The sequence below is a fragment of the Callorhinus ursinus genome, unplaced genomic scaffold (genome assembly GCF_003265705.2).
Source record: "Callorhinus ursinus isolate GAN/ISIS: 27379988/994484 unplaced genomic scaffold, GSC_fseal_2.0 scaffold35, whole genome shotgun sequence".
NCBI classification, from domain to species: domain Eukaryota; kingdom Metazoa; phylum Chordata; class Mammalia; order Carnivora; family Otariidae; genus Callorhinus; species Callorhinus ursinus.
The window spans coordinates 13,113,392-13,141,170 of NW_027397097.1; the positions used below are offsets into that span (position 1 = coordinate 13,113,392).

Below are 27,779 nucleotides of genomic sequence, written 5' to 3' on the forward strand. Positions count from 1 at the left end.
CAAAAAGACTAAAAGATATGGTTGAGATGCCTTTGACATTTGTGTTGTTGAGGTAGGGTGGTCTAGTGATGACAGTGTGGGGCTGGGTAGGCATCTGGTTTGTGGTCAGAGCTCCTCTCTTTCCCAGACACACAATCTCAAGGAAGTCACCTACCTTGTGACACATCTGTAAACAGGATAAATGATTCTTATGAAATTGTTACAGGGGTCAAACAGAATAATGTCCCTGAGATTTCTTTGTAAATTATAATACACTGTATAAACATAAGCATTGTACCTTCAGGGTGAATAGCAAAAGGAGAGAGAAACAAAAAAAGAAAAAGAAATGAATGCAGAATCAAAAGAAAAGGAAGAGGAGGGGACAGTTTATGGAGAGGAGGGAAGGGAGAAGGAAAAAGAGAGTAGGAGGGGCCAAGGACAGGAGGTAGAAGAAGAGAAGCATAGGAAGCAGCGGTGGCAAGGAAGGATCTCAAAGTTTTGGCACACAGGAAGATACGCAGACAAATGCATCACACAAAAACCAGTGGAACAGCAGAATGATCAGAGATGGGATTCAGAAAACCACATCTCTGCAGATCATACGGTTCTGATAAAGCAACTGGAAGTCTCCATCAGATGGTCTCTCTGGAGGAGAAAGTCAACCATTAATCAGCCTCCTCATTATAAATTTCTAAATGGCAAGCCCTACTGATTTCACGTTGCTCTAGTCAGTGCTCAGCTCAGAAATACATCCAGACAGATTTGTCATCACTGCTTGTGCAGCCATTAATGATGGCAATTTCTCTTTGCCTACTTAAGGCCTACTCACTGTTCAGATGAGAGCCTTCTATGACCTCCCTAACCTCTCAGTCCCCTACTACAGATCCCCTATTACAGGCACTCTGGGCATCACAGGCCACTTTTTCACAGTACTTGGCATAGTCACAGAGTTACATTTGTTTGGGTGATTATTTGATTAATATCTGCTTCTCCCTGCCAGACTGGGGGCAGGGATGGTGTCTGCAAGGCTCATCATTATATTCCCAATTAATTTTATTGATTGGGCACAAACCCACGCAAGTCAGTAAGAGCAGCCTTAATACGAGAAAGATACAAGAAAAAGGGCAGTATTCAAAGAGGGATAATGGGGCAAATATAAGGTGGTGCCAGGATTACAACAAGGAGATTTGTGGCCGATAAGTCTTTCTGTCACTTTGGGCAGATAAATCCTGTCATGGTTTCCTGCATTCATTTTTACTAGCCTGACAAACCTATGACTGGGTGCTTTTTAAAAAATTCCTCCTTGGTTCATTCAGTACGTTAACTAGCTCTTCAACGCCATCTCAATCAACATCATGGGTGATCATATTATCATTAGCATTAATAATTTTTTAAAAGATTTTTTTAATTTATTTATTCATGAGAGACAGAGAGAGAGAGAGAGAGAGAAGCAGGGGGAGAAGCAGGGGAGCCCAATGCGGGACTCGATCCCAGGACCCTGGGATCATGACCTGAGCAGAAGGCAGACGCTTAACCATCTGAGCTACCCAGGCGCCCTCATTAGCATTAATAATTAAGAGTATTGATGGAGAGGGGCAATTTTCTAGTTGAACATTCTGCAGCACACTGTTTTGAGTATGTTTAATTATATAATAATAAGGAGGAAGTTTATTCACAACTTACTTCAAGCACTTTATTAAAACACTTTATTAAAAACTAAAAGGGTTTCCAAGAAAGACATGCAGGGATAAGTAATCATACTGGCATTGAACTACACACAGAAAATAAGAATTATTTATATAAAAAACCCCAACAAACTAAATTCTCCAGTAGATTCTATGGTATCCCTCTAAGACAAATTCCAGCTGCTTGGCAATGAACATCCTTCCTGTCCAAGGCCATCAAACAGAATGGCCCAGCAGCTCTTGATAACCAGACTCCTACCCTGTCCCTCCCGGCTTTCTTCCCTAGTCCTGCTGGGTAAAACAGATGCCAACAGGATGGAAATATTATTCCTCCACTTCTTCTAATTTAGCACAGTGAAATCACTGTTAGGTGCTTGTGCTATTTTTGTTAATGTTCTTATATGAAAACTGGATTTTTGACAATAACTATAATGACAAAAACCTCCAAAACCCCAGGAATCATACTGAGCTCCACACTGCATTTCAACATCTTACTTGGGCCTCCAAACTGGCCAATTTGTAATAACAAAACACATGTAATTCTGAGAGGGCAGGAAAAGGTAGTGATTTAAAAATGTGGCTTTAGTATCCCAAGTCTGCCACTTAGTATCTCTGTGACCTCGGGCAGCACCTTTAACTTCTTTAAGCCTCACTGTCCCCACCCATAAAGCGGGATAATGTGCCCATAAACAATAATAATAATTGTTGTCAGAACCAGATGAGATCCACAGAAAGCACTTATATCAGCTGCTATTAAATAGGAAATATTTAGGGGCGCCTGGGTGGCTCAGTCATTAAGCATCTGCCTTCGGCTCAGGTCATGATCCCAGGGTCCTGGGATCGAGCCCCACATTGGGCTACCTGCTCTGCAGGAAGCCTGCTTCTCCCTCTCTCCCTGCTTCTGTTCCCTCTCTCGCTGTGTCTCTCTCTGTCAAATAAATAAATAAAATCTTAAAAAAATAAGAAATATTTAATGTTATATTTCTAGCATTTGAATATAGAAAATATCCTGTTTGGAATTTGCTATCCATGTATCTAAGCCACCTGCTTTTATGATAGAGTGCTATATATTCTTTATTTTATGTCTTTCCTTTATTTACGTTAGAGAGAGAGAGAGCACGCACAAGCCTGTGCAGTGGTAGGGTGGGGGGGCAGAGGGAAAGGGAGATAGAATCCCAAGCAGACTCCATGGTGAGCGCAGAGCCTGATGCATAGTACGATCTCAGGACCCTGAGATCATGGCCTGAGCCAAAATCAAGAGTCAGGCGCTTAACTGACTGTGCCACCCAGGCGTCCCTATGTTGTGTCTTTCCCATTTCATTGTTCTAAGGAAGCCTTTCTCTGATGGAATAATAATGATAATGGTGATTAATGTTTATAAAAGTCTTTAGCTAAAAAAAATATACATCTAGATCCTCCTTGTCAACTTCCCAAATCTATGTGGATGTTTTACTTGAAATTCCAAATTTGAAAACTTCTGTCGTATACAAGAAAGTGGACATTTTTTGGTTTTGTTTCGTGCTTGTTTCTCCCACAGTTGTTCTTTCAACAGCAGAGGGCGTTGGAAACCCAGGCCCTGGGAGATAATTAGGACCCCATGAATGGCCACCCTTAACTATGCCCTGGTTCTTGGCAACCTCAGCATGTTTTCAACACTGACAAATTTTTGGCAATCCTTAAAAGTTTGCTGTGATGACACCTTTTATACTTTCAGCTCTACACATCTAAGGAAGAAAGATTACAAGGCCTAGGGAAGGATGTCTTATCGAGTAAGGAAATGGAAAAAAAGAAGCAGTAGGCCAATGGAAATGGGGCTAAGGAAAATAAGCTTGACCGCTCCACTAGGAGTACAGGTGGAAATTGCAGGGACATGAGGAGAAATGAAAAGCAAACACATGGTGTGAACTACAGGAAACATATGTTCTGGAATTATCTGCTGTTCTGATTGATTCCTAATGTGTCCTCTGAGGTTTAAGCTCTGAAGGTCCCTTTTCCCTCTGGAGATGAAAGGAGGGGTCTGTAAACTCCCTTCTTCCTTCCAAGCAGCTAGGGTCCCTCAGAAGGTGACCTAGCAACAAAAGAAAGGCTGGGACTCTCATCCAGAGCTTTCTCACCCAAGAGACGAGTTGTCTTTATTGCACTATAAATCACAAGCAAAAATATTTTTGGGAGAGACAGGAGGAAATTTGATTTTTTCCTAAGCATTTCTAAAAATCACCTAGTGGGTTGTCTTTTTAATTTTCCTGTATTCTTCCTAAATAAACTCTTTAGCTAGCAGGAGAGCAAATTAAAGAAGAGGGCCATAACTATATATATTTCTTAATACATTCTAAAGATACACAAAAATCCTCTCCACTTAACCCAAATTGGCCCCCTGTTTTGGTGAGGTCACTTACATTTCTGTGGTTAACAAAGGTTCATATTTTTGACCAGTGACTCCAGCAAGTAACAACCTGAATAAAGCTTCTCTTTCAAGTCTGAAAGTAGTTCAGCATACCAGGCCCCCCTCTGTTACTCTCAGAAATACTGCTTAGCACTGCTTTTGAGGATCAGGGTAAGGAAATGTGTTGGACAGACTTCAGGGTAAGGAAGGAAGTTGAACATTCATACTGATTATGAATCCTGAAGGGTGGCTGGGTCTGTGAGTGTGTGGGTAGAGATGACTCAAACCACTGCCCCTGAGGGCTAGCTGTCTAGAGCACAATGGTCCTTTAGGTTTCACATTTGGAAATATTCCTAGAAGTTTAGAAGCCAAACTTTTCTTCTTCAAAACTCATTAAACTATACAATGTTAGAGTTGGAGGGAATCTAAGACACCGATCATTTAACTCAACCTTATCGCTTTGTGTATGAGGTAACTGAGGTCTGCTCAAAATCACCCAGTAAGAGGTGGCAGACTTGAACCTAGAACCCAGATTTCCTGTTTCTCAGGTCAATAATGCTTCACTTTCTACAGTGACCATGTGTTTTGGAACTGAATATCTGGGCATTTAGACTAAGAAGACTATTTTAAGTCAGCATCATCCTGAAAAATCTGAAGCACATTAGCTATAAAAAAGCTTTTCCCATCAAGGCAAAAGGAGTTGGGTAAAGAACAAGAGAGCCAATGATTCCAGCCAAGGTCTGTTCCCAGAGTTCTGTTTCCTTGGACAGCACACCTGTTCAGACCCTTCATGGGAATACCAGAGGTTCCCTGGCCCCAGTGGTGCCATGGTCTCAAGAGTCCAGAGGTCTTAGGGTGTGGCGAGGGGGTCTCTGGTGTCAAACAAAGGTTCACGGCTATTGCCATCAAGACAGGCCCTGTCCCACTAAGAAAGAACGACAATGATATCAACACAGAACAGTTAGCCTGAGAGGATGGGTTTTCCCCTAGATCTATCTGTTTACAGACACAACTATCCAAGTTCTTTGGATACTCAGAGACTTCTCTATTTGGGAGAGATATTTAGTTAGGGCCAATTAGACAAACCATCCACTCTAAAGAATTCCTTCTGTAATATCACTGAAGATAGCTCTCTAGTTTCTTGTTAAGTGCTACTTGTGGAGCATGCTCAACAGTCTCCAGGGCAGCTATTTCACTGAGGTGAAAATGCCAGTTAGTAGAAATCTGCTTCCATGATGTTGCTCAAACGATCGTGTAAGGGAAGATAAAAACCAAGTGTACGCCCCCTAGTGGATGAAAGGACGCTACCTTCGCGCTGAAGAGACTTCTTCGCAGTGTTAGCCAAGTACTTTAGGTTTTGGCACATGATTTCCCTTTTTTTAACCTCTGCCTTGCTCCAAATACATTCCTCAAAGTTCAATTTGTGTCACCCTCCCCCCCCCCCGCCCCAAACACACACACACCAGAAGCCTACCTGGTTTCCCAGAGACAATTGCTTTTAACCATTTTGGTTTTAATTCTCATGGTTACCTCCATGTTGTTAAAAATATGCTTATAAGAGAGCCTTTCTTTAAATTCTGTTTTGTTCCCAGAATTACTTCTGTTTCCATGAGTATAGTTTTTCTCTGTGCATGTGTGTTTTTAAAATCTTGTTTTCATTATTTTGTGGGTTTTGTTAAACTATTTGGTAACTTGTGGCTGGCTGTGCATATTCAAGAATGAATTAGTAGAAAGGCTGCCGGGGATGCTGCAGATCAGGGCAAGGCTTTTCCACTGACAGGCTTCCGGTTAGGTAAGCAAACCTGAAAACTGTCCGTGTATCTGGCTCTGCCGTGTGGGCAACGTGCAGACTAGCTTATCTAGGTTCCTCAGAAGAAATTCTATTTCTTTAGAGAAGAGCCTTCATTTTCTGACTGGTGGTAAGTCCTTGCCTGGCAGCTGCTGTGTCAGGCGTGTGTATGCTGAGTGGGGGCATCCTCAGTCCTATTCTCAGACTCTGCGCTCAGTCCCATCTGTTGTCACTATTCTGAAGTCTCTGAATTTCCTGGGCTCTGCCAGGCAGTTCTGCTACCTCCTGAGCCCAAGGCCCCTGCCTGCAACACTGCTGCACTGTGGTGGGCCTTTTTGTGGGTGGCGTCCCTGGAACCTAGGAGACGGCATTTATGTAGAACACACCAGCCCTGCCTCTGCGGGTGATCGAAGGCTGGGGTTGCTTTGTTCTGTTTGGTCCATCTGCTTTCTGTCATCCAGAAGTGTGATGGAATCTTTTGGGTTTTGATGCCTCTCCCACTTCCTTTACCATTACGGGACTGTCCTTTTTTTATTCTTTCAATGTCCTTTTAATGGGGTCCCAGGAGGAAGAAGAGAAGAAGGGGTGGAGAGCTGTATCTGTCAACCTGAACCTGAAGCAAGGAGATCACACTGTGAATGGGGATGTTATTCTGCCTCCTTATGCCTGGCATAGTTAAAGATGACTCACATATTGATTTAAAAAACAGCAGTAACTCTAGGTGGAGGCTCAATTGGACAGTTTTGTTGTCTTCATGATCAAATTAACTGGAAATCTGAAATAGTCCCACTTATTTTATGTCAAATAAATAGCAACTTAGGTGAAAAATACATAAACATAAGGACTTTTAAACTACATTCATTTAAAAAATATCCTAAGCAGTTGCTTTTCATGAAAGCATTAGGAAGATAAGTTTTGAAACAATGAAATTTCCAATTTCAGCTTATTGCCTCCACTCAGCGGTATAACACCTTAATGGGAATCTGCTAAAGACCCATTGGCCTATGCAAAGCGAAAAATTACTTTCCCACTATATGCTCAGTGACAATGATTGTATGCCACATTATCTCTCTATTTGTGGGCCAGCTGGGCACATATAGCATGAATTTTAGTGTTCTGAACCTTACAGAGAATTACTGAGGTATCCCCTTCTAAATATTCCTGCAATGCAAAATTATTTCTACCTCCAAGATTTTATTTTATATCCAGAAATGTTTTATACACACACACACACACACACACAATAGCAAGTGTTCAATGTGGGTCTTCAAACTAATCTAGGCTATAAAAGTTTTGTTTTCTCAGGACACTTGGACTAAGTATATATTCAGCTAGTACTTATTGAGGGTCTAATATGTACCTGCTACTTCTGCAGGAAGCTAGTGAGTCCTGTGCTAGTCTTGCTCTTGGCTAAGGAGAAAATTCATGCTTAGAGAGAGGGGAGGGGTCCTATTTAAGACAGACAACAACAGATGGCAGAGAGGCCAGGATTCAAAACCAATTCTTTGATTCCAGAGTCAGTTTTCTTCCATGACTGCAAGGAACACAATATTTTTCATGGCGCATGATTCGCTTGTTAAATAGAGGCAAAATGTTTTGTATCAGTTAAAACAATGGAGCATCACTGAGAATACCATTTTTTTAAGATTTTATTTATTTATTTGAGAGAGAGAGAGAGATCATGAGAAGGGTGGAGGGGAAGAGGGAGAAGCAGATTCCCCACTGAGCAGGGAGCCCAATGCAGGACTCGATCCTAGGACCTTGGAATCATGACCTGAGCCGAAGGCAGATGCTTAACTGACTGAGCCAACCAGGTGCCCAATCATTTCTGATTTTAGAAAAGGAGTCAACTTTGTATTATAAGGTCAGGGGAAGGCCTTTGCATTTTTGGTCTCATCTCAGCAGAGAATTAGAATTAGTGATTGTGGTTATCACAGATGTCATTGCACTCAAGTGGAAAACAGTGTAAAAGGCTAAAAAAAATGTATTGGCAAACTGCTAATAAGCTTTTGTGAGTAAGAGGAAAGAAAAGATTTGGAAATAGCTTTAGAAGAAAATGCTTTTATTTAGACTAGCTGGAGGAAATCTTCTCTGTGTTAATGACCAATATGTGGACTGACAGTCATTCTGTGCTCTGCCAAGGGAAGTCTTCATAAGGAACAAGGAAGGTTAAGTAGAGACCAATGGGCAGCTCAGTCCCCATACCCTCACCTCTATCACAAATACCTCAGCTACCTAGCATGTACATGGATCTCCAGATCTACTCCAAATGGTGGGTTATTAGCTCTGTTTAATGAGTTCTAGGCTTCGAGTCAGTTCTAGTTCTTTATCATTTTGAAATGGAAGTCCCAGGAAGTTCTTCACTGTGTCTAACTTATCCTGAATGTGGTTTATGAATGGTGTGACTAGTGCTCTCCAGCTCAATAAGGCCTTTTCACGCTGCATTGTTGTACAGAAGAATTTAATTTGGTTTCAAATCAAAACTGTGCTTTCTAGGTAGGTGTCCTTGGGAAAATTACTTACCTCCTCTGAGAATCAAGATTCAGAAAAAAGGATGCCTATTTTACATGACTATTTTGAAATGAAATTATAGAAGATAGATGGATGAGGAGAGAGAGGGAATGAGAACACACCAGGTAGCTGATAAGCACTTAATAAATGTTAGTTTCTTTTCTCTTCCCTTGAAGGAATATCCATGAATTTGAACTATTTTTATTCCAACAAGTTGCACATTTTGAATGTAATCTCTTTAATGACGAGCTCCCTTCTTCAAATCATAGAATCCTAACCCTGTCAATGTTTTCTTGATAGAATGCTGTCCCAGCTCTTTGTTAACTCTGGACGTCCTTTCCTTTGCCTGTTCCACATGTCTGATATAACAGGCAGAATTTAAAACTGATCACGGTCCTTTGGAGAATGTGACCAGCAAGTTTTGTGGAATAGTTTTTCTAAACTATGGCATTTTCCAGAAAGAGGAAATCAGCAGGGGTGGCATGGAGGGTTCAATCACAAGGCCACACACACACCTGCACTGCAGGTGATGACTGATGAACATTCTTAAGTGCAACTGGAGAATGTTCACAGGCTGGGGAGACTATTTCCTCTTGTGTTTACATAGTGTCTTTGTCTTAAACTTTCTGAGAGACATATACCTATATTCTTCCCTTTGGAGCTGAGGATAAGCCGCTATGTAGAAAAGGCTTACACTATTCTTTAATGTGTTTAATGAGCATTTAAGTATAATCTTGGTAATTAGAATACATATATATATGTGTGTGTGTGTATATAGATATATATATATATAGATATATTCACTCAGCAATGAAGCAAACTCAATGATTTGAATTGCTTCCACAAATGATTATTACCTGTGTATATAGGAATATGCCTCTCCAAAGTACAGTGACGACACCGATCCCTGACTGTTTTAACGAATCCTTATTTAATATAAATGCAGAACTCTCCTGCCTGATAAATTAAGTATATGTTATGTATAAGAACAACAGCAATGAACATTATACTATACTATAGCAAACACATATAATGCCAGTACTATTATAAAAAATAATAGATATAACTTTCATTCTCAAGAAAAACTCTGTGAGGAAATACTAAGTATGTACATTTTACAGATGAGGAAATTAAGGCATATAAAACAAACATGTACGTTTGTATAAAAACATACATAATTGTATGTTTTATACAAAAAAACAAGCAACTTGCTGTCACACAGCTAGTAAGTTCCTGAGTCCAGACTTAAACTCAGGGAGTCTGGCTATGATCCAGAATCTAGACCAACTTAAATATTACTACAGAACCAAATTCTGTGACTTACCGATTGAGAACTTCTTATGCCTTTTTTGTTTTTTTATGGACTAGAACAAATGTTACAAAGAAGACACTGTCCTATTGAGAAAAAAGCTGCTTAATTCTCCAGAGTTATTTAGCTATTATTCATATTTAGCCTACCATTCCTATCTCTCTGTTTTTGTTTGTTTACTAGAGGAACCAAAGTGGTTTGATGTTCTTTACCGTCACAAACAGAAGAGGAGGGCTACCAGGGGAAGGAACTGTCCTTTCGAGGGCGGAGAGTGCAGTGCCCACGGAGAGGCCACATTCCTTTTGCTCACTTTCCTATGGGTCTGGGGACATGCAAGGGGTTTCCTTAGCTGAAGGCAAGAAAGGGCACTCCATGAAAACTATTTATAATATTTATGCTCTTCCATGAAGTAAAGACTAACATCTCTCTCCAAGGTGGATCTCCATTAAGCCATGGAGTTTGTTGCTTTGCCCTGTTGCCACCCAGGATGGAAAAGAACCATGGGGAGAGAAGACAAGAAGGTCAGCCAGGGAGAAAAGAGGTAAGGACTGTCCCTGGTAAGCTCTACCTGAGGGGGAGGAAAGATGGCTGCTGTTCGGCCTGCAAGCCTCAGGTTTGAAGCTGCTGAGGACAGATGAGAAATGGGGACTCTGGTCATGGGAGGGACTGCTATGGTTCAGGTAGTGGTGAGTATGTGGGAAGGTACAGTGTGCTATTGCTAGGTGTTCTGTTGAAGAAACAGCTGGTCTCCCAGGGTATCACTTGGCTGGAGGAGCTGTGGGAGTCTCCCAACATTGGTGCATGTTTGGTTATCCACCCATTCAGGCTACATCACCAGAGTTAACCAAGAGAAAGGGGACAGCCACAGTAGAATGGTGAGGAAGTGCCAATTCCTGTTTCCTTTTTTTTTTTTTTTTTTTTTTGCCCCAATACTACCAGAGGAGAAATCTAAGAGAAAGGACCATCTAGAGGGGTGATATCAGAGATAGAGCGGACCATACCCCTACCCCTGTCAACTCCAGAACACGCTGGTGGAACCCAAGTCCTAATTATGTTAGAAGGAGGGACAGAGGTCTGAATAAAATATAAAATTTTAAAATAGAAAGGACTAATAAATAATAAAGTTAGAGATTTAAATTGAAATGCCATTAAGGAAGCCTACGTGTCATTGAGAAATAAGGTTGAAACAAAATTGGTAACAGATATTGGAGAAGTAAAATGATTTAATTTTTATACATTAATCAATTAAATGTTCTCAATTCAACCAGCTATAATTATAAAACAAGTGGAGGGAAATATTAACCCCTACCCCCCCAACCCCTCCAGCTTTTATCTGATTGGGGAATTCAGAAATACAAAATACTAAGTCCTCTACATGTAAGCCTGCCCAGCCAATATCTCCATTCTTTTTTTTTTTTTTAAGATTTATTTATTTTAGACAGAGAGAACAAGCAAGAGAGAGTACGAGCAGGGGGAGGGGGAGAGGGAGAGGGAGAGAGAGAATCTCCAAAAGACTCCCCACTGAGTGCAGAGCCTGACACTGGGCTGGATCTCACAATCCAGAGACCATGACCTGAATCAAAATTAAGAGTTGGACGCATGACCTATTGAGCCACCCAGGCACCCCCAACATCTCCATTCTTATCTCCTGCCCCACTGCTTCACATACCCTAGGCCAATCTCTGAGTCACCTAATGGCCTTATGCCACCTCATGCTTGCTCATGTGTTCATGTTTTTGCACATGCCCTTTCTTCTGCTCAGAGTACCCTTCCTTCCAGTGTCTGCCAGGCAATTATCCATAGGTGCTTCAGTTCTCAGCTTGACAGTTATGTCTTCTCTGAAACCATCCTGACCTGCTCCCCCCTCCTTCTTTGATGCCCATTCTCAGCCAGGTGTCCTTCCAGGATCTTCCATTAATCCCTTACATGCATCTCCTTTGTGATGCTTACACCGGATGCAAATATGTGTCTGTATTTCTGCCACTCCCAATAGACAATGAGCCCTCTGAAGGTAAAGAATAGATCTCATTTGACTTGTTAAATGAAGTACCTAGCACAGTACTTGGCACATAACATAAGCTTTATAGATTATTTGTTAAGAGAAGGAAGGAAGAGAGGAAAAAAGGGAAGGAAGGAAGGAAGGAAGGAAATTTCTGCATGCCCTAGTGATGAGGCTCCAGTTTAGTGTAAGAGAAGGCTCCATATTATTCTCATCTTACCCTTCCAGGGAGATGGCCCGTTGGAGGGTCACTGAAGGCTGGCGGGTTGCGGTGCTGTGTTGAGAATGACTGCAACAAGAGAAAGAAAAAACAAACACAGGTCATTTATTTAAAATGTCTTTGCACATTGTCATCAGTCCTATTGTCAAAAAAAGAACAAATCTTGAAAGAAATCCAATGGAGCTAAAATGTTCTTTGGTGAGATGTAGAATCATCCACCAAAATCTGGTACTCTACCGGATAAGGGGGTAATATTTCCTTATAATTTGATTTCAGCATGTATTATTCAAAAGTAACCTTGAAATGACAGAAAGACATGAAAAGAAACAAAAATATTTGGAAGAGGTAATTTTCATAATTTCATTATGATGCAGTGTATTACTTTTTAAGTGAAGAACATTTTTATAACACATTTTTAAACAGTGGATTTGAAAATTGGAGAAGTATTTAATTAGTATAAGCTTTCATATTAGTTCACATTTGCAACACTCACTTGTAAAATTAATAACAATTCAGCTGTTGGATGAACACAAAAACTTGAAAAATGAGACCTCTGGTTGCATGCCAACCTTAGAATTTAATGTCAATCCATATTTTGTTTGTTGCATGGTAATAAGACTGATTTTATAGATAAGCAGTTGCAATAAAAATTATAATGTTTATCATTCATTTTGCACTCATATTGCCTGAATTCCTTTTCTACATTTATTTGTTTACTTCTCTCAATCCTATGAGGTACACCCTGTCCCATTAACAGGTGAAGGAACTAAGGTATGGAGAGGTTTAGAAACGTGTCCCAAGTCAAGTGGTAAATACTTGTGCTTGAGATAGCATCTAAACTGTCTGATTCTAGAGACATTATTCTTAACCATCATGTTACATCATCTCCCAAATGGTGACAATTTCTCAGATCTGTAAGAATGTGTTTTGCATTCTCAGAATACTCTTCAATTAGAGATAGAGGTTCCTCTGAGATATGTACAGTAATAATCCAGCAGCAAAAAGTAATGCTTTGTAGATTTCCTATGTGTTAAAATGTATGATAAAATGTGTTTCAGTGTGTAATTTTAGTTTGTTGTATTGATGTAATATCTTAATTGTAATATTAGTTATAAACACACACACACACACGTTATGAAGGTGTATATACACAAATATATGAATAAAGAGAAACCCGAGTCAGATGTTTGCAGAACATTAGACACCTTCACACAATTCCACAACTTCTCAGCACATACTTCTGAAAACACTGACATTGTCACAGAGAGCCAAGCTGTAGGCTCCAGATTTTCATCCAGAAATTCAGTCATTATGGATGATAAGTGGTATCCCTCTGTGAATAGCATTTAGTTGTGACATGGATGACATTTATCTGAGGTTGAGGGAGAATTTGGGCATTGTAGCTAAAAACTAGAGAATGTTGTTGAAATTAAGGATTGTGCCCTATGTTTCCTGGCATCCTTCATAGTGTCGAGCATGATATATGTTCCCTGAACATGTTTTGACTGACAGTTGAAAAACAGCCTAGCATTCAGGAGCTGGGCCATGTAGCCAGATGCTTGAGTTAAAATCCCAGCTCCACCAAATGGACCAATGTGACCTTGCTCAAGTGAACTACATCTCTCTGTGTGTCAGTTTCTCACCTGTGAGATCAGGATAGTAATAGTACTTTCCTCCTGGGATTTTTATAAGGATTCAGTGAATACAATGTTTAAAACGGTGTCTATTACATGGTAAAAGCTACATAAGTATTTGTTAAATAAATAATATGATTTAGCAGAATGTGTATTTTAACATAGCACTAAATAAGAATAATTACTTAAATCATTTCTTTTAGTTATATAGTCAGTGCCACAAGGTGTGTATTTGGGAGTATAATATAAATTTGGTGATCAGTATCAAATTAAAATATATTTTCTATTGTAAAAACATTATAAATTAATGAAAATCAAAATAAGAGAAAGTTAAAAAAATCACATATAATTCCATTACCTTGTCTCAGATGTTACAGAATTATCTAATTTAATTATTGCAGCTGTCCTGTAGGTATATATGAGTAGCCACATTTTATATATAAAAAAACAAAGCACACAAAACTTAAACGACTTATCAGAAATCAATAGCTTGCAAATATGGAGCCAGAATTCAAACTAAAGCCTATCTTGTTGCCAAGTGTGTGTACTTCCATGCTATGTTATTGACTCTCTATATGTCCACATCTGCTTCATATAGTTTTATATATACACAGACCATATATAGCTTTATATCCTGCATTTGCTTATTATATTATAATTTAAGCATTTCTTATAGGGTCTCCATAATTATTATTTTCATGTTATATAATGTTTTTTCCTCTGAAGATATATTTATTCTTTTGTGGTTAGATATTTGGGTTATTTCTACTGTTTTAATATTATAAACAATGTTGCATGAATATATTGTTATAAATTACTTTTTCTTATTTGACAATTTCCTTTTACTATATTCCCCAAATGGAAACATTCACTAGGTTCTTGATTTATGTTATTAATTACTTTTCAAAAGCTTTGTATCATTTTATTGCCTCCAATATATTATAATATATATTCCATTAATATCTTTTTAAATAATATAAAATATATATATGCCAGTTTCACCACAATCTTATAGTCACTAACATTATAATTTAAAAAAAATTGATAATAGGTACAAAACGATACTTCAGATTTATGAGTATTTCTTCTTTTTACTAAAATGACCATTTTTTTCTATATGCTTACTTGTTAATTGTGTTTCTTTTGTTTAAACTGTTTAATCCTTTCCTTTGCCATATATATTACACTGGTTTAGAAAGTACCAACAGTCCTTTTGGGTAAAGATCAATGATGCCTGCTAACCAAGATGAATGAGTAACTGGAATTCCTGATAGCTTCCTCACCATTAGCCTAGCCCATATAATTAAAACAAAGAAAAATTCAGCAATCTCTCTTTACTTGTCACTACCTTAAACTAATTACTATTATTCTACCCTAAATTATTCCAGTAACGTCCCTCTTAAAGTTTTACTGACACTTAAATTAAATGTGGAAGATACCTTGAAGTGCTCACAGAATTTGACTCCTCATATATTACACAAGCAAAGTCAGCCAGTTTCTCCGAATGTGTAAATTTTGAACAACCAGAGCCCTTCATAACATGTAATTACCCTTTTACTTTACTAAGACAAATACAGTGAATTATTTGATAAGTCAAGACCTATAGACACAAGGGAATTTTTGTTTTTCCCTGATAGCAATGTGTAAGCAGGACTTGAATGGGGAACACTTGTAGTAGGTATTAGGAGCTACCAGATGGTGATAATAAACTGGTATTTTTTTTTAAAGATTTTTATTTATTTATTTGTCAGAGAGAGAGAGCACAAGCACGGGGAGCAGCAGAGGGAGAGGGAGAAGCAGGCTCCTCACTGAGCAAGGAGCCCGATGTGGGACTTGATCCCAGGACCCTGGGATCATGACCTGAGCCGAAGGCAGACACTTAACGACTGAGCCACCCAGGCGTCCCAATAACTGGTATTTTTTAAAAACACCTAACATCTTTCCCCCGGAACCAAGCCGGTTCTGTGCATTCTGTATTACTGACTGTGTAGACAGTGTGTTGCTAGTTCTACCGTGACTGACAAATTACAAGGAACCCGTGCCTGGCCCTTTCAGCTCCTCAGGCAGAGACAAGCCAGATGGAATTCTGAAAAAACCGCAGGAAGCAGCATGGGAGGAAGGCACAGCTAAAACTTCAAGCTTTTAATATTGGAGAGCTAAGTGCTCAGAATATCTTTGTCTTAAAAAAAACCCCCAATCTTATCAACAAATGGCCATCATTCTCCTTCTATCATTTTTCTAGACACTGTTAGAGTCTATTCTGTGAAGCAGTATATGATATGCCTCCCTCATCACCCCAGGGCAGTTGACACGCTGTTTGGTGCACCATCCCATCTTTTCCACACATCCCAAATAGCACCAGAACTGAGAATCACCACCATTTATTTACACGCCTTTTTTTCCCCCTGCTAAGTCATGCATGTTTTCAGAGCAAGGAGTGAGGCTTATCCATGTGCACATTCTCAGCTCAGCGCTGATCCACAGAATATGCTTCATAAATGCCTTTCTGAATGATGAAGACCATGGGCTGAGTTCCATCTATCTGTAAGGCTCCACGCCCTGTCTCTTTCAAACTTTGTAACAACTCTGAGAGCTAGTCATTATGCCCACTTTTGAAGGAAATTAAAGACCAAGGTCTCACAGCTAGTAGGTAGCAAGAGTAGAACCCATCTTTGCTGGCTCTAAAGTACTTGTTCCTTTGAGACAAATCATGTTGCCTTACAGAAAGGTGAAAGCAAAGCTCTGTGATTAGTTCAGAGAGAGGATCCCACACATTTTGTTAGGAAATGCTGAATTTCACTGACAGTTTTGTTTTGTTTTGCATAAAATAGCACCCATTATTTTCACCATATCTGTCCAACTTGCATGTGAGTGGCTTTTGAAGATCATTTTTTTTATGAAGATAATTTAAAAGAGGATGGGTATTAAAGAGGGCACGTTCTGCATGGAGCACTGGGTGTTATACACAAACAATGAATCATGGAACACTACATCAAAAACTAATGATGTACTGTATGGTGATTAACATAACAATAAAAAAATTAAAAAAAAGAGGGACTTCTCTGTCCTATCCACACCACCTTATTAATGAGCCCTGGATATCGATAAGCATTTGAGTGACAGTGAACGGTGGGTGAGTAGGATGAGAAGGCTCAGCAGCATGTCACAGCACTGACAATGGGGATGAAGTCCTATCATGTGGTAGAAACCTGTGGTGCCACTCTGTACGTAGGCAGCTTGGCTGAAGTGGCAAATCAGGCAACTGTGGAGATAAATCTTACCAAGACTTTTTAAGATTTAGAGAGAGGTAACAGCCTTATTGCCTTTCTAAAAATCATGCAATCATTGAATAAAACTGAGCCAGAGAACAGTAGAATCTCTTTTCCAGGAACTCTGATTTTCCAAGTAAAAGACTCTGGTTATTGCCTAAGAAAATGACATTTGAATGGTGCTGAAAGATGCAATCCCACTGCTGTGTGAAATTAAAATTTTGTTGAGCATCTGAATTGAAACTGTTTCATTACATATGCAACACAAAGGACCTAGATGGTGGTCATAAATGGCTTTTTAATTTTCTCCAACTCTAAAGCAATAAGAGACTGGGTAACTGGTCTTTCCAAAATGCTGTAGCATTAAACTTTGTCATTTTGTGGAGAACACAAAAAGGTTTTTGGGTCTTTTATTAACAAGCTGATAATAATAAACTTATTTAATGTGCCTTGTGAAGTCCCATCCAACTAAAATACCTCCTGATGTGTTTTCAATATTCTGTCTCATTCTTCACCCACATTTCTGAAGAACTTTCATCTCTCCCTGTCATTTTTAACTCTTCACTTGAATACTTGTATCTATCATTTATCTGATCTCTCTTAATATTTATTTCTTCTCTTTTTCTATTTTCCTTGTCTTCATATACATGCATTAAGTTGCCATTATTCTTAAAAAGAAGAGTGTATGTCTTCTTGGGTATCCAGCCAGTACCTCAAATGCAACATAACCAACACTATTACCTTCTCGCATGAAGCTAAATATCTCTCCTGTTGCCTCACTGATACTTAACATGAATTGTCTCATATAATTATTTATATCTTCTGGTTACATCTAACAAATGCTCATTGGGAATTTATATGTACCAAGGATCATGTTAGGTGCTTGAGATGACTCTTTGATTCCTTAATAGTGTAGTACTCAATAAATACCTGATAATAAAGCCAGTAAAATCAAATAAACCATGTGGGCTCTTTTCATATAGATAACATTTTTCAATAAATCTCTAGGTATATTTGATAGACAAACATCTAAGCTGGATCTGGAAGGGTGTATACATATTTTAAATGGTGTAGAAGGGAAAGGACTTTCTGAGAAGCTAGAAGAGTATGATCAAAATCATGGAAGGTCAAAAGTATGTGTTGTGCCCTGGAAACCTTGAGGGTTTGGCTTGGCCAGAGCAGAACAGCCAGGGATAAGGTCATAAAGCTGACTTGGGATGGGTCAAGAGGGGCAATGAATACCATGCCAAGAGGTGTGGACTTTACCTTGATGGCAGTGGTGAGCTCTCTAAAGTTGGGGATCAATATGGTGCTATTTATGATTCAGAAGGGTAAACCTAAAAATACTCTGAACAGTGGAAGGAAGAGGAGGGAATCTATAAGCAGGGAGACCAATGGGATATCATCATGAGAAAGAAAATTAATAAATGCCTAAACTTGGACAATGGCACTAGGAATGTAATTGAGTTTGATTTTGTACAAGCTTAGCTTAATGTGCCTATGACACATGTGGGGAATATGATCTACAGTGGAACAGTTATTGTTCCTATTGAAAAGTTCTTCTTTCTCTTGGTGTAACACTGATACGTCCATAATAGCCACCGAAGGACAGATATTCTTGCATCTTCTACTCTTTCTAATAAACATTCTTAACACTTCTGATTCTTTTTCAGATGGTATTAAGATTCCTAGCTATATTTCTTTCTATACTCTTACATTTTCTTTTTTCCTTTTTATTTATTATTTATTTATTTATTTAAGATTTTATTTATTTGTCAGAGAGAGAGAGAGAGAGAGACCACGAGCCAGTGGAATAACAGGCAGAGGCAGAAGAAGGTTCTTCACTGAGCAGGGAGCCCGATCTGGGACTCAATCCCAGGACCCTGGGATCATGACCTGAGCCAAAGGCAGATGCTTAACCAACTGAGCCACCCAGGTGTCCCTATTTTTACTTTTTAAAAGATTTATTTATTTATTTGAGAGAGAGAGAGAGCAAGCAGGGGGAGGGGTGAAGGGAGAGAGAGAGAGAAAAGTGGACTCCCAACTGAGGACACAGCCTGACGCAGGACTCTATCTCATGACCTTGAGATCATGACCTGAGCCGAAATCAAGAGTCAGATGCTTAACCAACTGAGCCACCCACGTGCCCCTTTTTCTTTTTTTTTAAGGATTTTATTTTTAAGTAATCTCTACACCCAATGTGGGGCTCAAACCTACAACCCCGAGATCAAGAGTCATACACTCTACAGACTGAGCCAGCCAGGCACCCCAATTTTCTTCCGACTTTTACTTAAATTGTAGAACCCAGAAATGAATTCAGAGATCCAGATATGTTTAAACTAGGCCTGAGTGCCAGGAGATGCTGACTGTCTTCCACCTGTATTCCATACTCCTTCCAGAGGAGCCCAAGATAACATGGAGTTTTAAAGTTTGCCTAATTATATTGTTAAATTTAAGGTCAAGCTAACATCTCATCTATTTTTGACATCAAATAATTTGAAATCAATTTTATCATGTACTTGTATATTGGGTTTTTGGAAACAATATAATTAAATAATATCTACCACTGTCAAATTTAATGGTATTAATTTTGATCTAGTTTTATAGGTCATCAATTCAACTCAATAAATATGTATTGAGTATCTAAGATGTGCTAACCATTACAGAACTTCACTTTTTCATGTAGTTTTGTATCATCTTCAAATATGATAAAATGCCTTTTACATTTTCATGCAAATTATTAATTACAATAAGAGACAAGGACCATGCATTGTTAGCAAATCATCACCGATCCTTCTTCAGTTTAACTCTTCAGTCCACAAGTTTTACTACTAGCTCTGTTTTTATTTTATTTTATTTATTTATTTGTCAGAGAGAGAGAAGAGACAGAGTGCACAAGCAGGGGGAGCAGCAGGAAGAGGGAGAAGCAGGCTCCTGACTGAGCAAAGAGCCCGATGCAGGACTCCATCTCAGGGCCCGAAGATCATGACCTGAGCCAAAGGCAGACGCTCAACTGACTGAGCCACCTAGGTGTCCTAACTACTGAGCTCTCTTAATCAACATCTTTTTTTTTTAAGATTTTATTTATTTATTTGACAGAGAGAGAGACAGCAAGAGAGGGAACATAAGCAGGAGGAGTGGGAGAGGGAGAAGCAGGCTTCCTGCTGAGCAGAGAGCCCAATGCGGGGCTTGATCCCAGGACTGTGATCATGACCCGAGCCAAAGGCAGATGCTTAACAACTGAGCCACCCAGGCTCCCCAGTCAACAACTTTTTACAGATTAACCAGTGCTCTCCATCCCCAGTGACAAGCTGACCAATGTTTACAGCAATTGAAATGCTCATGGCCCATATATTCTCATTCCTTCCATATGACTTGTAAGTTTACTAAGATTCAGTTGTAACTGTTCTCAAATTTGTTTATTCTTATTATACTCATTTTACAATCATGTAATTTAATGTTACAAAACTGAAATATGAATGTGTAAAAAGACTTGTTTCTATCAAGAAAAAATTTACTGATCTAGAAAGACTTAATAATCATATGCAGTTCAAAACATCAAAGCTTTTGCACAGCAAAGGAAACAAAACAATGAAGGCAATCCAGTAAACGAGAAAAAAATATCTGCAAATGATAAATCTCGTAAGGGGTAATATCCAAAACATATAAAGAACGTATAAAACTCAACACATAAAAAACAAATAATCTAATTAAAGATGGTCAGAGGACTTGAATAGACATTTTTCCAAGGAGACATACAGATGGCCAACAGACACATAAAAAGATGTTCAATGTTACTAATCATCAGGGAAATGCAAATCAAAACCATAATGAGGTATTATTGTACACCTGTCAGAACGGCTAAAATAAAAAACACAAGAAATGACAAGTATTAGCATGGAAACATGGAGAAAAAGGAACCTTCATGCACTGTTGGTGGGAATATAAAGTGGTAGAAAACGGTATGGAGGTTCTTAAAAATTAAAAATAGAAGTACCATTTGGTCCAGTAACTCTACTACTGGGTATTTACCTAAAGAAAATGAAAACACTCATTCAAAAAGATATATACACCCCTATTTTTTTGCAGCATTATTTACAACAGCCAAGATATGGAAATGACCCAAGCGTCCATTGATAGATGAATGGATAAATGTGGGGTATATGTACACACACACGTACACACACACAATGGAATATTACTCAGCCATTAAAAAATGAGAACTTGCAATTTGCATCAATATAGTTAGACTAGAGGATATAATGCTAAGTGAAATAAATCAGTCAGAGGAAGACAAATACCATATGAGTTCATTCATATGTGGAATTTAAGAAACAAAAGAATAAGCAAAAAAAGAGACAAAAGAAGACTCTTAAATAGAGAGAATGCACTGGTAATTGCCAAACAGGAGGCAGTTGGGGGATATGGGTGAAGAGTACATTTATCTGATGAGTACTGAAAAATGTATAGAATTGTTGAATCATTATATTGTACACCTGAAAATACTATAATGTTGTATGTTAACTATACTTCAAGAAAAAATTTTAAAAAGACATGTTACCTGAAAAAAAAATTACTGATCTAGAAAGACTTAATAATTACATGTAGTTCAAAACATTGCTGCCAAATTAGGTATGAGACAGACACATATAAAAGTCAGAAAATAATTATAAAATGATAATTTTTCACTTAGTGTACTTTTGATTTTCATTCTAATTTAAAGAAATCCAAATTGAAAGGCATGGATAATGAATTAAGGCTGTGCTTTATGCAAGAAAAATGAAGTAGAACTTCATAAAAATGGGCCCCAGATTTTTGGCCTTCCAAATCAACTTGGTATACCAAACATTTTAAAGCAATTAATGGACAATTTAGATGCTGGAAAATAACATCATAAAAATGTGGCCAGAGGTTGATGATAGTAGAGAAAATCTTGACCCTCACATGTAAAAAATGATGAAGAACACAATTTGATAAGTGATATCAGACAAATTTGATAAGTCATATCAAACAAAGTGATATCAGACAAGTTGTGATGATTTATAGAAAGACAGTATAGAACACTGGACTAATGAAGAAGATCTGTTGAAAATTGAAATTACGGACAATGAAGAAAGCATGCATCATGGGACAAACAGATGGATCTAAATATGAAAAAAAATTTGGATCAAATTCAGGGCCCCAAATTTCTCATGCCATAGTCAAAGATGCTAGAAATATGGTTTTACTTTATGGTGAACAGCTTCAATCAAGTCAGTAATAATGTGGTGACTCAAAAATAATTGGAGGAAGTCTATTAGGAGAAATTCTACTTCTTCTTTTAAATACCACTAAACCACTGATTTGATTGTGCCACCATACAGTTATATTTTTAAAATTTAAGGTGAGGGGCACCTAGCTGGCTCAGTTGGTTGAGCAACCGGCTCTTGATATTGGCTCAGGTCATGATCCCAGGGTCGTGAGACTGAGCCCTGCCTTGGGCTCTGTGCTGGGCATGGAGCCTGTTTAAGATTCCCTCTCTCTCCCTCTGCTGCTTCCACCCATCTCTACCCCCACTCATGTGATCATGCGTGCTCTAAAATTAAAAAAAAATTAAGGTGACATAATTACGGCATACAAGTATCTTTTCTTTTTCCTTCCAAATGATGACTGGTGTGTCCAAACTTTTGACTAACAAACCAATAATCAGTATTGGTTGTGTGGGTGATGAGAAATTCTATCTTACGAATGCCTAACAGGATTAGCACCTAGATTTTAGTTTTCTCCTTATCCTTAAAGAGTATCATGGGAGACCTCACAGTCTTCTTACAGGGGAGACCTAGAGAGGTTACAATGTATGACAAGAATGTGGTTAAGGTGAGATCAAACCACAGATCCAGTTCCTAGCCCATGGTTTTCTCTGTCCTGTGCCACTGTGACTCCTTCATATTCTTCTCCGTGATAGAAATTCAATAATAAATATGACTGGCCCAAACACTGGCCAGTCTCAAACTCCTGATTATCACTGTTAAGTAGTGTAAGACTCTGAAGGTATACTTCAAATGCTGATCTCAGTATTTTCCCCTCAGGACTGAACCAATATGTAACTGGTCTCAAAGCCTGAAACATCAGGAGCAAAATGTAGTATTTTAATACAGCAGGCATATTCCTGCCTTTATTCTTTTTGTTTTTGGATGGCAGACTGCATATCATTCTTCTTGGCTTCTGTAGTATGCAAGCTGCATCTCAGGAGGTAATGTATGAACATGTATCAAAAGCTCTTTTCCACACAGACTGTTCTTCACAAGGAAAGTAAAAAATTGAACATATAGGAGCTTAAATCAAGCCTCAGCTAGTTCCACCAACACAGCAACTTCAAAAAGGAAAACATATTTTAATCTGGAATTTTACATAAAATATAGACAAGGACTACAGAATGCACCAGCAATTAGAGAACCTGGAATGGGAAGATTTTTGTATACCTGTTGTGATTTTAGGCATTAGTTGATATGACCCTGGGTATCGCTTTATTTCATACAAGAAACATATTTTTCAGGATAACACATTTCTTTTTATTCTTTGACAATACCTGGGAAGCAGAGTTGTATGGAAAAAAGAACAGAAGTCTAGAAATCAGAAATGTAGGTTTTCCCACTGTACTCCTAAGTAGAGCTCAAAGGCCTTAGATAAGTCATCTCACTTGCCTTGTTTCAATTTTTTTCTTCAATCTGAGGAAACAATTGTTCTTGCTCTCCCCATCTATTTTATGGGGCATAGATGGGAAACAGTACTGTGATGGGGAAAGGAGCATGAGCTTGGGAGTTGATAGTCTTGGGTTAGGGATTTCTTATCCTTTTCTTAGTTAGGTTCTCAACAATCTTAAAACCCAAACATTCCTATCGATATTTCTGTCATCAGTATGATGTAAATAATAGTGCCTTCTCACAGATGGCTCTGGAGGGGAAATAGAGTAATATATGTGAGAAATTTTGTCATGTGTGAAGCATGGGGAATAGTAAATGGAAATTACTTTCCAGGGAGGCAGTATCATTTGGTCATAAGGTGTCTAAAACTTGTGACCTGAACTTGAACTAACCAAAGGGCCTAAGGAAGGAAAATAAGGTTAGAGCTAAGAAACATTGAGGAAATGGGATCTATAGGATTTGGCAGTTGTGTGTGGTGGGTGAGTGAGGAGTCTAGGACAACTTCCATGTATCAGGTTGGGGTTGTTGGATCAAAAGTGGTACTTTATACTGAAAAAGTAGTATGGGAATAACAGATTTGGGGGGAATATAATTAACTTAATGTTGTATGTGGTGAGTTTGGGGAACTTGTGCGCCATCAAGGTAGAGATATTTCATAAGATAGGTAGACATTAGAGTTCAACCTTAGTAGACAGGTCCATTGTAAAGAAGTACGTTTTGGAGTCAACATTTAAAGTACATTTGAAGCCATGGATATTCCTAGAAATACTGTGATTAAAAAAGACTGAAAATTTGGGAGGCCTGCAGACAACCAAACTTAGGACATGTGTAGAGCAAGAGAAACCTGGAAAGAGACTAGGAAGAAGTGAGTGGAGAAGTAGGAGGAAAACCAAGAGAATATGAGGTAATGGCAGCTAAGAATGGGAGCAGAGAGAGAATTTCAAGAAGGAGAGTTTGGTTGACAGTTGACAAAGACATTACAAAGCTTAAATATGAAACAGAGGGGAAACTGGTCCCTGGGGTTTGGATTATATTCTGTAGGCAAAGAGGAGGTCATGAGAAATTTTAAGCAATATTAAAATAAAGTCACTTCTGCAGTTTAGAAAGAGCCCTCTGTAATCTCCAGGTATATAAAACAGCTGGAGAAGGGTTAGAGACAGCCAAGAGCTTTAAGAGGAAGCCGGTCTTAAGAAGACTAGTATGAACACCAAAGCTTCCTCACAATGGCCACCACAGAGAAGTCATCACCATCAATGTATTAACAAGTGGAATGTAAAAGTAAAAGGCTAATTGTTCATTTCCCTCCTTTCTTCACTATTCCTACTCCCAAGGTAAGAACTGCCTCCTTCTCTGGTATCCTCCCTTGGTGGAATATGTTCAAGGTAGTCATGTGGTAGTTTGTCCAGCTAAGCTGTCACTCATTACCAGAACTAAAAATCTGGACATAAAATCCAACAAAAAAAAGTACAGTGCTTTCTTAATCTCTTAGTGTAGACTTTTAATTTGGTCCAGTGAGGTGAAACTAGGTGCCAGCAGCAAACTCTTTCTGTTTAAACAAATTCTTGTTTTCCTCAGGGATGAGTTTTATAACACAAAGCAATCTTTTTTTTTTTTTTTTCCCTTTGGTCTTTGTGGCTATGAAAACCTTGACAATATGTAGCATTCACACCCACTGGACTACCAATGTAAAGAAAATATCAAATGTAAAATATCAATGTAAGCAAAGTACCAAAACACTAAAATGCTTTGTCTTTGAATCTTAATGACAAGCTTCCAAATGAAAGAAACATAGTATTTATCCTCATTATTGAAAATGACTCTCTTAGCAACTAAATCGCATGCAAGTTACAATTCCATGAAGATCCAAGTGAGAGGATTTGAAAAGTTAGTATAAAGGAAAAATTTTAAATGTAGGCTAGTTTCCTTCTTCACGTTTCTTAACATTTGCAAAGAATTTAAAAAAATAATCTCTTTTTAAGAAGCCAGAAGTTTTAGTATAGTGCAACATACTGGAAGTCTCAGACCTTCTTCATATCTCAATTTCCTAATCACCTTATCAGACAATACACAGTCATTAGTACCCACAATATGCAAAGTGTTATGCCTCATGTAATGAAGAAAACAATTTTCAAGTATTTATAATTTAATCTGCCAGAAAGGACACTGATCTACTCATTTGATCACTTGAATTCATTTTCTCTCAGTTTTTAAATGAACAACAGCATTCTCCACTGGTTGTTCAGTACAAAAATCTAGGCACTTTCATTGATTCTTCACTTGCAACTATCATAATCCACAACCAATTCACTAACAAGCTCTTTTCTACCAAAAATGACTCCCACCTCCCCAGTGCTGCCACCCTAGTGGAAACAACACCTTCTCTTGTTTGAGTGTTGCAACAGCCTTCTAACTGATTTTTCTCCTGTCCTTCTAACAGCCACTTTTCATAGCAAACTGTGAGGAGACTGTTCTAAAGCATGAAATCAGATCATGTGGTTCCCCTGCTTATAGAAAACTTCCCAGAGACTTCCCCTTCCAACTGAGATAAAATTCACAGTCACCTTCAGGGCTGTGAGCATCTTTCGGTGCTCACTGCTTGCCACTCTGTCCGTCGTTGCCCTAGACCCAGCCATCCTGGCCTTCTTCTTAACTCAGATATCCTCACTAGTTCCTCTCTAAGGGCGTAGGCATTAACCACTTGCTATGCCCCAGGTCTTTTCTCTCATTCAGGGTATGACTAGAAGGCTACCTCCCCAGAGGTCTACCCTGGACTTGCAGCTAAAGGCACCCCACTCTCATCCCCTCTGACACTACTTTCTTTCATAGCACTTCTATTTATCACTCACTGAAATTACCCATTTTTTGATTATTGTGTTCATTGACAAACTTTCCTTTTAAGAGTATTGTTTCCATGAGTAGGAACTATGTGTGTGTGTGTGTGTGTGTGTGTGTGTGTGTGTGTGTATGTATGACTGTGTGTCTGTGTGTATATGTGTATAAACTCACACTTAGCCTAGCTCTATTTGGATAGCGTAAACTCATGAACTCATTCAGGATTCTTTAATGCCATGATTTAAATCAAAGGTCATTATTTCAATACCACCTAATGCTGTGTATCTTGTTTTCTTAGACTTCATTTTTTTTCCCTGTCTTGGTTCTTTGAAATACCTAAGAACAATGTGTTGACTTTATTTCAGAGGGACCATCCAGTCAAACCCTGCTTTCTGTGTTCCCCAATTTCATTATATGTCTTCTGTGAGCATGTCATTGGTTTGTATGTGCTCCAATTCCTTTCATATACCTTAGATTTTTATCAAGGCCTAGCTTCATTAATTTGTACACTCATTCAACCAACATTTACTGTGCACCGTATATGGGCCAGGCAACAACCCATAACACAGTTCACTAAAATACCACTTCATATTTACTAAATTATTCTCCTTATTGTTTTCTTGTAACATCTCACATTCAGTCATCAACATTTCTGTTTACTAAAAGTCATTACTATGTTAGGCACTATGAGAGATACATACAGGAAGGAAGACCGGTTCCTATCATTAAGGATCTGATAGTTTGCATGGGAAGGTGGGTAAGTGATCAACTAACCAAAAAAAAAAAAAAAAGAAGAAGCAAAAATACACTGAACACTATAACACAGGAGATCTTACTCTAGTCTAGAAGTTTACAAAAGGGGAAATGACAGTTTATTTTTTAAAGATTTTTTTGTGTGTGCTTTTGCTTACCCTAAAATTCTGAGAAAGCATTCTCTTTGAATTTTTTGTATTTTTCTTTTGGGGTTCAAATTTTAAATACCCTAACAGGATCATTTTAGGAATAAGTTATAAATAATGCAAACATACCTGCACTAGGATATGCTATGCTATTAAGTACATTAAGTCCATGCTATTAAGTCCATTTTGACACAGCAGTGGAAATATTTATTAGGTAAGGGGAACTTCAAAACCAGGGGCCACTACATCAAAAACTAATGATGTAATGTATGATAATTAACATAATAATAAAGAAAATAAAAAAATAAAAAAAACAAAAAAAACCCAGGGGACATTTCTAAATGTCTTTTACTTTGAGAAAACTTCAGCCATTTTCTTTGTACAGGGATACTTATTTATTTATTTATTTGAGTATAGTTGACACACAGTGTTGCAGGAGTTTCAAGTGTACAAAATAGTGATTCGAGAAGTTTACACATTATGCTATCCTTACCATAAGTGTAGCTACTATCTGTGACCACACTATGTATGACCAATGCTGTGTAACAGTATTACAATGTCAGTGATTATATTTCTCATGCTGTACA

General features: G+C 38.4%; 1 protein-coding gene across 22 annotated transcripts in view; it reads right to left on the reverse strand.

Moving 5' to 3' along the window:
• DLG2 (discs large MAGUK scaffold protein 2) overlaps positions 1-27,779 on the reverse strand; it is a 2,181,535-nt gene that overhangs the window by 376,950 nt on the left and 1,776,806 nt on the right. For all 22 annotated transcript variants that reach the window (XR_012374525.1, XM_073879808.1, XM_073879828.1 and 19 more), the window contains one exon: positions 11,876-11,944. Coding sequence is in view for 21 of the 22 variants with exons in the window: in XM_073879808.1 (XP_073735909.1) it covers positions 11,876-11,944 (69 nt within the window). In the remaining variant the exon portion in view is untranslated. The remainder of the gene's footprint in view (positions 1-11,875; positions 11,945-27,779) is intronic.